Source organism: Drosophila novamexicana, unplaced genomic scaffold (genome assembly GCF_003285875.2).
Source record: "Drosophila novamexicana strain 15010-1031.04,08,12 unplaced genomic scaffold, DnovRS2.1 tig00000434-arrow-pilon, whole genome shotgun sequence".
NCBI classification, from domain to species: domain Eukaryota; kingdom Metazoa; phylum Arthropoda; class Insecta; order Diptera; family Drosophilidae; genus Drosophila; species Drosophila novamexicana.
Window position 1 is genome coordinate 5,003,057 of NW_020824802.1, and position 10,900 is coordinate 5,013,956.

Below are 10,900 nucleotides of genomic sequence, written 5' to 3' on the forward strand. Positions count from 1 at the left end.
TGTAGATGTCAAACTTGCTTGCGACATAGAGATAGTGCAGGTAACGCTGGTATCAGTGCTTGTTGTTACTGTCGGCCCAGTTATCACCCGATTTGGCAATAAGCTGTTGTTTTCTGCAGAAATGGATGCTACGCTACCGCGGATTTGAGAGCGTAGAGTTTCAGGGCTTACCCCTGCTGCTTTTCTCATCTCCTCTAGTACAGCTTGCCTATTACTAGGTAGCGACTGATTCCATGAGTTATTGTCCATACCGTCAATTGTTATTATTTAGAGTCAAATAATGCAATTGTCGTCCACTCTTCCAGATCAAAAGATAAGAATTAACGGAACCAACCTCTCGCTTGCGCAGCGCGCAGGGCGAGGGGCAAACTAAGCACCGTTTAAGTCTGGCTTATCTTAGGTAAAGTACCGCAATAAGCTGCCGCCACCGCAAGCAGTGGCTAAAAACAGTGCAAGAAGAGCACAAAGAGATAAGAGGTAAAGAGATTGTGTTGATCACTTGCGAAACTAACTTGTCAAGCGCGCACGTCCGAATGCAATGAGCTGAGATCTGAGACAACACACTATTTTAGCAATGGCAACTAGGGGATTTTTGTGAATATCCTAATGCTCAATAAAATTTAAAAGATTTTATCAGTTAAGCCAAACATGGGAGATAGTCCTACTACTTTCTGTCCATTTCTCCGAATGTAACAACGCATTGAACACAGAGCCCATAGAAGACACAGACACATAATTTATCAAGGAAAATGTTGTCAAGCACCGTGGCAGCTAGCGCAATGTGCATAAATTTCTGTAAATATGTGCACACATTCATTTATATGTAATTCCGATTGTAATTGTATTGTGTCAGCTTCCATACAACATACAACATATTGATGGGACAGCTTAGCCATAAAATTAGTGCGGTCCTACATCGTCGGTATCAGTTTTTTTATTCAATAGAATAAACACACATTTACTAAATTTATTTTTTTACGTTTTATTGAACATTGAACAAGTTTAAATATATGTAGCGCTACAATTCAGCGCACCAAATCCTCAGGATTAAACATACCCTGTCAATTACAAAAAAAAAATAAGTTTTTCAATGGTAAGTTTCGAGAAAAAACAACTTACACGTGCTCGTCGTAAAATAGAGTCCTTACTGGCATCGTAGGGATGATCTTTTGATGGGATTTCAAGAACTGCTGGTACTGGTGAAGTGTGTGCATCGATTATGTGACGAATAAGCTCAGCATATGTTTGATTTATCAAGATTATGTCGATGTCATCACGTTTTAAGAAACGCTTAAAACAATCTTCAATTTCGCTCACTGCAGTATCTAAATAAAACAAGAAAAATAGAAACATTAAGCAATAGAACTGTAATCAGCAAGACCCGCTATGAGATACCCTCCTTCTTCATATACATTTACAGAAATACACATCTACTCTGTCATGCACCTTTAAGTATGAACTGAACATCTCCAACCGCTCAAGTATTAACTTTTTTGGTTAGCATCAATTGTCGAATCGATTCAGTCATGCCCGTCTGTCTGTCTCGCTGTACATATGAACGCTATGTATGCATTTTGACGAATCTATTCGCATAGATATAAGCATAATTTACATAGAGTCAAATCGACAAAAAGTACCTGTCTGTTTTTTGTCCAGCAAGCTTCCCAGCTTGCTCTAAATTTTTTATGAGGTGCAAGAGCAATATAACAGCCGAACGCAGAGCCTAAGCCGTTTCGCCGTTCGAGCACAACGTTGGCATGGCTGATTTTCTTGCTGTATGTAAGAATGTTTTCTTTTGAATTCTAATGGAAGCATATGCATGTGCAGAGTGTAGTTCGCTTTCACTCATTGCCCTGTGTTCTTTAGTGGAAGTTATTAAAGTAAACGGTTATATTGCCAGCTAACTTAAAGCGCAGATATTTTCTGTATGCATGTGCATACATACATTTATATGAGCGGGTTCTATTTAAAATTCAATTGGGATTGTATTGCGTATTAATTATTCAGGTTATTCTACCATGAATCCAATAGCGAGCGTCGGTGGCTTCTTTCTCAATCCAAAGGTATTGGTGTCCCGCCCTTGGGCTCTCAGTGTGAATCGATGTTCGACTTCACTTGTGTAGAATGCTGTCCTTGTGGCTCAGCAATAAATTATGCAGTGTGCGCCTACAAGCAAATATTCAATCCATTGCTCAATTAATTGATGTTGGTTTCCCGGTGGTGGGCTCTCATGGTGAATCGATGAAAATAATGATTTTACGGAAATTGCCTGAGCACGTTTATTGACAGGTCGAATGTCGACTTAAGCTATCAGAACAGAACTAAAACTGAAGCCACCAGCCAACTGAGGCATAAGCTACCAAAAAGGCATAAGCAACACAGAAGGATAAGCTATAAAACTACATACGCAAAGCCGAGTTAGCATAAGCAATAACGCTGCTCTTGCAACACATGTATCTCTTGCATGATTGGTTACCGCCGCTAACCGTTGTGATCAGGACGCTTACCTAAAACATTTGCTGTGTCAGCACTATAAGTGCAATTATTAGCCAACGCGGAAGTCAATTATAAAGTGCTAAATGACTATGTGCAAGAGCACTCGTAGCCATGTCCGTTTTTCGTTTATCTGTATGGGAGATTCAATGGGCCGATGTGGAAGGGCAACCACAATTCGCGAAATTCATGTCATTTTTGTCAGTTCGAGTTGACGGCACAGTTGACCCCACCAGTAGTTTGGGCGATAGTTCTGCGCATTGTTTTGGTTCAGTGTAATGTGGCGCCGTAGAAGAACACATCTTCGTTGTATAAGTTTCCCATTTCCATGTAAAAGATGTAAATCAACAACGAAACTTTTTTTTAGAAATGGCAACTACAGGATTTTTTCTTTTTGTAAATATTCTACACAACACAAAACACATAAGCTATTAAAGGATGTGTGTGGTCATATTGGCAACATGGAAGTTTGCTCAGAGAACAAAAGAGTGTGACAGAACGGCACTGCTGAATTTTGTTTCGGGTGCACTAAAGGATACTGATACTAAAGGATACTTCGTTGTTTGGGGCAAAGTTCTATTTAATTTGTTGTCTCGATTTCAAATAATTGTCTTATTATGTGCCAATAAGAAACTATGGCATCGGGCGAAGAAGAAGTAAGAAGTAAGATTACCTGATATAAGAAATAGAATCATACAAATATATAATTATATAAACATACGCAATTTAATATGATGTTGAGATTCGATTTTCCATTATTTCCATATTTCATTGTCGCTTACGTTGAAGCAAAACCCCACCTATTGAAAGGTCAAAACCCCACCTATTGAAAGTCGCTTTATTTTATTTGCTTCATTCTTTTCTACTTTTAAACAAATAGTAGAAAATGGCAAGCTTTCTGTAGCGTTTGAATGAAATAAGCAAGTGTGGTTCGTGTGAAATATATTAAAATGTTCGAAAACTTTTAATTTGTTTGATATAATTATTAATTTTTATACCCTGAACCCATTAAAAATGGGTAAAATGTGTATATTGTATTTGTGCAAAATGCAAATGAATGTAACAGGCAGAAGGAAGCATCTCCGACCCCATAGAGTATATATATTCTTGATCAGCATCAATAGCCGAGTCGATCTAGCCATGTCCGTCTGTCTGTCCGTCCGTCCGTATGTATGAACGCAAGGATCTCAGAACCTATAAGAGCTAGAGACTTGAAATTTAGATGTAGGTGCTCCTAGAGCCGCGCAGATCGAGTTTGTTTCCAATAATCGATAACTTACTCCGTTTCCATGCAATCGATAAAAATTGATATCGATATCCTGTTTTTTGGGCAATTTTGGTAAATAATAAGAGCTAGAGTCACCAAACTTGACATATAGCTTCTAAAATAGAATATATATATATATGCATTTGATGTTGGAAGAAGAGGGTTCAGGGTATCCCCTAGTTGGGAGCTCCCGACTAGAACCTCTCACTTGTTTTTCAATTTATTTGCTGTTGGAATAAGAGGGTTCAGGGTTTTCCCTAGGCGGGAGCCCCCGACTAGAACCTCATTCTTTTTTTATATTGGATTCCAATGTAATCTTCGCAAAATGTTCCTGTTCCGAATGCAATAACCAGTCACTAGGAGGTCCTACATTCTGTGGCTCTTAAGTTTCTGATAACCTTGCGTTCATACATACGGACAGACGGCCATGGGTAAATCGACTTGGCTTTTGATAGTGATCAAGAATATATTTATACTTTGTGGGATAAGAGATACTTCTTTCTGCCTGTTACATGCATTAGCACAAATACATTAGACCCTTTCCACCCATTTTTAATGAGTTCAGGGTATAAAAAACCTTAACTTTCGCTCAAGAGAACATAGTAAATTTCTAGTCTATTAAAAAAAAATAATAAAGTTTGTTTTCAGGAGGCTGGGTTAGAATTTCTAAGCGGGCTATGCAAAAACTTTCTTAGTAATATAATATTGAAATGATTATAATTAAAAGTAACCGATTGTCTATGGGCAGATATCTCGGCATTAAATTTCCACACGGAGATATGTCGTCTGTAGAGCGGCGGTGTTACGTTGCTTTAAAACGACATAATCTCGCCATGATCAACGGCGGAGTTATGTTGTTTTCATATCTCTGCATACATATGCATATTTGTTGTTTCTAGACGGCGAAGTTACATACGTATGTAACTTCGGAGCTTCGCAACTTGGATTGTGAATTAATTTGCATTATTTAATTTTAGCAATGCCCAATAAAGGTAATACAGACGAAACCTCCAAAAAAAATAGAAGAAATACAAATATTGTTATTTGGGGTAGAAAATGCACATATGTATTTTCCTGTTACCCATTAGGCTTCTGCAGACGTATGTACATATATGTACGCTTGTGCGCTCATATGCACAAGCTTACATATGCATGTATGTATTTTCATACATATATACCCTTGTCCATCTCAATTCCTTTCGAATTTGTATATCTGCATACATTCATATGTATGACAGACCCCATCAAATTACTTTTCGTATTTGTCACCAGATTTGTTAAACAGTAATTAATTATTTCGCAGAAAATCAAAGATGTCTGATTTAGATTCTCTTAATCACATTTTAACAATGCTTAAAATAAATATAATATTTTATTTAGGGATTGGCATATGACTAGATAATCTGTAAAAAAATTACAACACACATAGTTTGATCTAACAACCACTGATTTTGTATGATGAGTTTTCCTCTATTCTTCGTTATCAAAATACTTCTTTACTCTCGGCCGTTTCTTAAATGGTAAATGCACTCTCAGAAATTTGTAGGCTATTATGCATCATAGCTAATAAAATGTTTAAGTAACAATGAACGAAGTTAGTATTCTTTAAAATATAAAAAAGCAGTTAATCTGTGCTGTACTCAAAAAAAAAAAATAAATAAATAAATAAAAACGGACTGATAAAATTTGTACATAGATAATTTATTTCTTTGTAATAGTCATAGTTTCCCGGGCGCGTGCCAAAAATGAGGTGCATTGCACTGATCTTCGTTTTTGGTTGATATGATTTGATTTTGCTTGCTCAAACTGTGCGGATAATTGCACGACCACGGAACAAAAAATGAACTACGCAAATATTTTTTCTTCTTTAAATTTATATATATTTAATTATTAACAAGATCACTACTACCCAATATTGGCTGCTTAAGCTAGTTGTATATGAGGGAAAACAAACTTAACAAGACTTACTACTACTTAGTCTAAGGTGTAAAAGGATAAGGCTTTAAGCGAAAAGTTTTTTATTCTGCTAATTATTATATTATATATTTTATCAATGATTTATGTCTTATGGAATCCTGTTAGGTAGATCCTGTGAATGGCACATTGAAATCTTCTCTTTTTTTCCCTAGAGAAATAAACTCCAGTAATGGGGCACCTAATTCTTATTCTTCCAGTAGAAGCAAGGCGCGAGACGAAACTTTGGGAGCTCCTAGGTCTCTCACGATTTCCATAGTACGCATATACCAGGAGCATTACATATCCTTCTAAGAATTTTACTCATGCGGATTGGTCATTTGGATTTTAGATAGATAAGATGCTGAACCAGGTCACGAAAAGCTTTGTTTGCTTCCATCGTCTCCTGAATTAATTTTTCTCATATGAGTGGAACTTTTTACTGAATCCTCGATCATCTATTTCTTCTTTTAAGCGTAGGGGATTATTTATTGTGGGGACATTTTTCTTTGCAGTATTTTTATATACTAAGTTACCTGACCTTGCCATGTCAGCTTAAGAAAAGTGGTTTTGGACAACTGCAGCCGGGAATACGTTCGTTTGGTACTCACATTGTGACTTTAAAAGTACTTAGTACCAGTCTATAAGGTTTATCATCCCGCAGCTGGTGGTGCCAAAACTTACAATTTAGTTGAGTTAACGTTCTAACAACTGATCGAAACATGCGCATGTTCCTTGTCTCTTACATGGTTTACGAGCGATCATAACGCTTGCTACAGTTTCTTTTAGTTTGCCTTTGCGAACAATCGTTAGCGCAACCAAAACCAACTATGAAATTGCTGATAAGAGGTTAAGCGACAAGCATTGAACAAAGTTTTATTACCCCACGTATGGAACTGCGCACAGAGCTTTTGTCTTGACCAGTGGGCAAGCACAACACTATCGACAGCAGCTTTTTATTTGGTGCTATAGTTTCCGCGCTACCGATGCCGACACCGCTGAAGACAATCTTCTAAATTAGAACGTGTGCTAAGATAACACACAGTAAGATGCAAAAAAGAGCAACAACAGTGATTGATTTCGTAATTAGTGCAGTGCGACCGTCAGCAATGAATTCAAAAGAGATACTGAATTATCAGGGTTGCTCACACAAGAACATGGACGCCATAGTTCTTTTTGACAAGGGGGAAATCGATATAAAGGGGTTTTTGTCACGCTCTGTTTCCCAAACGTACGATTTTTAAAGCAGGACCTGTTTTAGACAATGATGCTGAATCAAATTTTCTAGAATGTCGTCGGAATTGAAATCTTCAACCACACTTTTCTCGAATGCTTTAAATTTAAGTCAACTGTCCGATACATCAATTGTTAAAATGAATGAATTCATGCAATGTATACTTAAACATCCTAAAGTCCGTTTTGTTTCTCCCATGCAATCATATAAATATTTGTGTAAATCAAAAGATGGTTCTTTAAATGAAAAAACTAAACCTAAGTGTGCGAGCTGTAAACTAGAAGTGGAAGAGGCAATACGCAATGTTTTTATTTACAATTAAAAACAAGAGGTTCTAGTCGGGAGCTCCCGACTAGGGGATACCCTGAACCCTCTTCTTCCAACATCAAATGCATATATATATTCTATTTTAGAAGCTATATGTTAAGTTTGGTGACTCTAGCTCTTATTATTTACCAAAATTGCCCAAAAAACAGGACATCGATATCGATTTTTATCGATTGCTTGGAAACGGAGTAGGTTATCGATTATCGGAAACAAACGCGATCTGCGCGGGAACTAGGAGCATCTACATCTAAAATTTTTCTAGCTCTTATAGGTTCTGAGATCCTTGCGTTCGTATATACGGACGGGCGGACAGACAGACGGACATGGCTAGATCGACTCGGCTATTGATGCTGTTCAAGAATATATATACTTTATGGGGTCGGAGATGCTTCCTTTTACCTGTTACATACATTTGGATTTTGCACAAATACAATATACCCTTATACCCATTTTTAATGGGTTCAGGGTATAATGAAAACACAATAACTACGATCGTAATTACTTGCATATGAACATTTACTAATACAAACATAAATTTGAATATACATACATACAGTTTGTCAAGTAATTGTTTGCAAAATGAAAAACAGCACACAAATTCATTTTTAAACTTATATTTTACAGATTTAAACTATTTCTTCTTAATTTTTTTTGCATATAATTATTATTCTAAGCATTCTTCATAGATATAAGGCACAAACATAACAAAATTCAAAACGCAAATGTAAAAAAAACAGACAAAACTAAAATGAGGCAATTTTTGCGCTGTCAATTAATTCTTTGCAAAATGCAAAATATTACTATATACATAACTAAATCTAGGAAACTATAGCTATGGTGGTACTAATTTTTGGTATATTGGCCATTAGCATCCATTACAGCCCGCAGACGACGTGACATTGAGTGAATAAGGTTATCTAGGTCATAGATTTCGGGTATTTTTATCCATTCTTCTTGAATGGCCTTGATGAGAACGTTTTTATTAGTTGGGCTCCGTTTCCCTACGCCCTTCTTTAGGAAAGCCCACAAATTTTCAATTGGGTTTATGGAAACTTTTCGTCAGAAAAAATGCGACATAATTACGCCGGCAAAATTTAGTGGGCGCAGACATGTCGGCGGAGCTATGTGGCTGTGCCGAAAATTGTTTTGAGCGTATAAAATGGACATATATGTCAAGAAAAAGGAAAATTTCGCTAGACGGTAAGGGACTGTCTCACGAAAAAAAAACAAGTGCTTAATTTTTTATACTTATGTTCCATCTTCAGGCACACACATTAATTATTTTCTACTTTACATCCATTTTTGCGTCTTTATTCGGTAACAAGCAAACTTCTGAAATCATTTTTCTACCCTACTAATTTTTTATAAAACTCAGTAATAAAAGCGAATTAGTAACTTTAATAAATTAATTAAATAAAATATGACAATTTACTGGCACAATAAGGTTTTTACTCGAATTATTTTATAGTTGTTACCCATTTTGTAAAAACGCTATTAGCATAGATAATTATTAAGTTAGAATTCCATTTTGTGGCCTTAACAATAAATAATGTGAAATGTGAGTCCAAAGCATAAAGAAACCTCGGAATCTTAACGAAAAATAATTTAATGGTTGCATAATCAACGGAAATCTTCAAATAAGTCCCCGCGAAAATTAAAAATACATAAAACGAGTGGGCTATCTTCGGCACGCCGATCTAACCTTTTCATAATATTTATAATGCTTTGAATGTATCTAATAAGCACAGGGAAAATAGTTAATGACGAGTATGGTTTGTATATCTTGGAAAACAAAAAGTTTTTCATACGAAAACCTACTTTTCTACCGATCACTCCTATGGGAGCTATATGATATAGTGATCCGATGTAAGTAAGATTTTGCATTAATGTAGAGAGAACAGTAAAATTTATAATTGCCCTTTGGTCAAGATAGAAAAACAAAAAACTTGTCTATACATTAACTTAATTTTCGACCGATCGTTTCTATTGCAGCTATATAATATAGTGGTGGGATATTGATAGAATTTTGCATATACATATATGAGAAGCATTGAAAAACTAATAAGTGGCGAGTTTGGTTAAGATATATAAACAAAAAAGTTTTTCATATAAGAACCTACTTTTCGACCGATCGTTCCTATGCCACTATATGATTTAGTGGTCCGATCGAGCCGTTTCCGACATATGTACTGCGTGCAACAGAAAGGGGCATTTCTGCAAAGTTATCTGACGAAAGATGGCAAGACTTCAATGTGTCGCAAAACCAAATAATAATGTTAAAATGTGGCTAGCATACAATCTTCAATCTAAGCCAATTTGAATATTGGTTATTGAAAAACGGTCCATTTCCAATAAAACAGCAGAAAATATTGCAGAAAAATTGGAGAATTATCGGGGAGGAAATGACCAAAAGGTTGGGTTTTTCCATGAGATAACGTTTGGAGGTTGTTATACAATAATTGAAAAAAATTAAAATTAAGCTAGATACAAAATTTTCAGTGAGTTTTGTAGGAAATGAACAGCTCTATATGGATTTTCGGAAGGATTTTTGTTACCAAAAAATGGTAATAACTTACTTACATATGGATGTGCCTGAGCATGTTCTATCGATAAGTAAAGTCACGATACAAAATATTGTGTTACATAGTATGTATATAAGCACTTTGCTTACTTTTATCAACGACCATAAAATTCGGATGACGATTTTTATTGATTTCACCAACGCCACCAAGAAGAAATCCCACACAAGTGTCCTGAAAGAATAATTAAACACATATATTATTATATGTACATACACATATGCAAATGTAGTTACTACTGCATAGGGCTTTAAAAACTTTATTTGCTCACCTCGTCCCCTATAACAGAGATTAATTTTCCTTTGATTGCCGAATGCAAAGCCATTATACTTATTTACGTTTAATGTGAGTAAATCAGTGTAAGGTCTTACATCAAGTAAAATGTCAGCTGACGAAAGTCACGAGACGACAACATAAAAACACCTAAAAACGCCTTACCACATAAAAAATACACGGTCCCCCTAGGGGCTGGTATTAAACAATGCGTAGTACGTTGACCATAATTAATGCATGATGAATACTATACGGTATTATTAGAATCGAGATAAGATGTAATACTATTGAGTATGTACGTATCGTACTGGATATTATTATATTACCGTTATGCCAAATTTAAAAGAAATCAAGATTTCAAGCCTTGGAAATTTCTTGGTAAGAGTTTAAAGACTAAAATTTGTATAAAGCTTTCTTTTCGGACGAAAATGCAGCAAAACACGGGACTTTGTAATATCCAATCTGCAAGTTAACGATTATCACTAACCATAGAATATATAGACTGGACAACTAGAGTAAAATAATAGGATCATGCATTGTTTTTGTAGGCAGGTCCAAAGTCGTTTTTGTTTTTGTTCGGGTTCGAGATACATATATGTATATGTGTTTTTATCCACTACACTAGCTTGTGCTGGCAAAGAAGCTGAGAGTACATTCTATTTTTACCGTTTTCGCTCTTCAGCTGTAAGAGCGCAATGACGCTACTTCGTTTTCGTTCCTCAAACTGCATATTAGCATTTTGTTGTATGGCGTTACACATCTTAGTGTTTATAT

The 10,900-nt window shown here is 35.8% G+C and overlaps 1 protein-coding gene across 1 annotated transcript; it reads right to left on the minus strand.

The window, feature by feature from the left end:
- Positions 1-966: 966 nt before the first annotated feature.
- LOC115760403 (V-type proton ATPase subunit F 1) lies at positions 967-10,249 on the minus strand. Its single transcript, XM_030701702.1, has 4 exons — positions 10,125-10,249; positions 9,946-10,027; positions 1,120-1,325; positions 967-1,058 (listed from the first exon to the last, which is right to left on the minus strand). Exons 1-4 carry the CDS (start codon positions 10,176-10,178, stop codon positions 1,026-1,028), a joined length of 375 nt encoding a protein of 124 aa, XP_030557562.1. The 5' UTR covers positions 10,179-10,249; the 3' UTR covers positions 967-1,025.
- Positions 10,250-10,900: the final 651 nt, after the last annotated feature.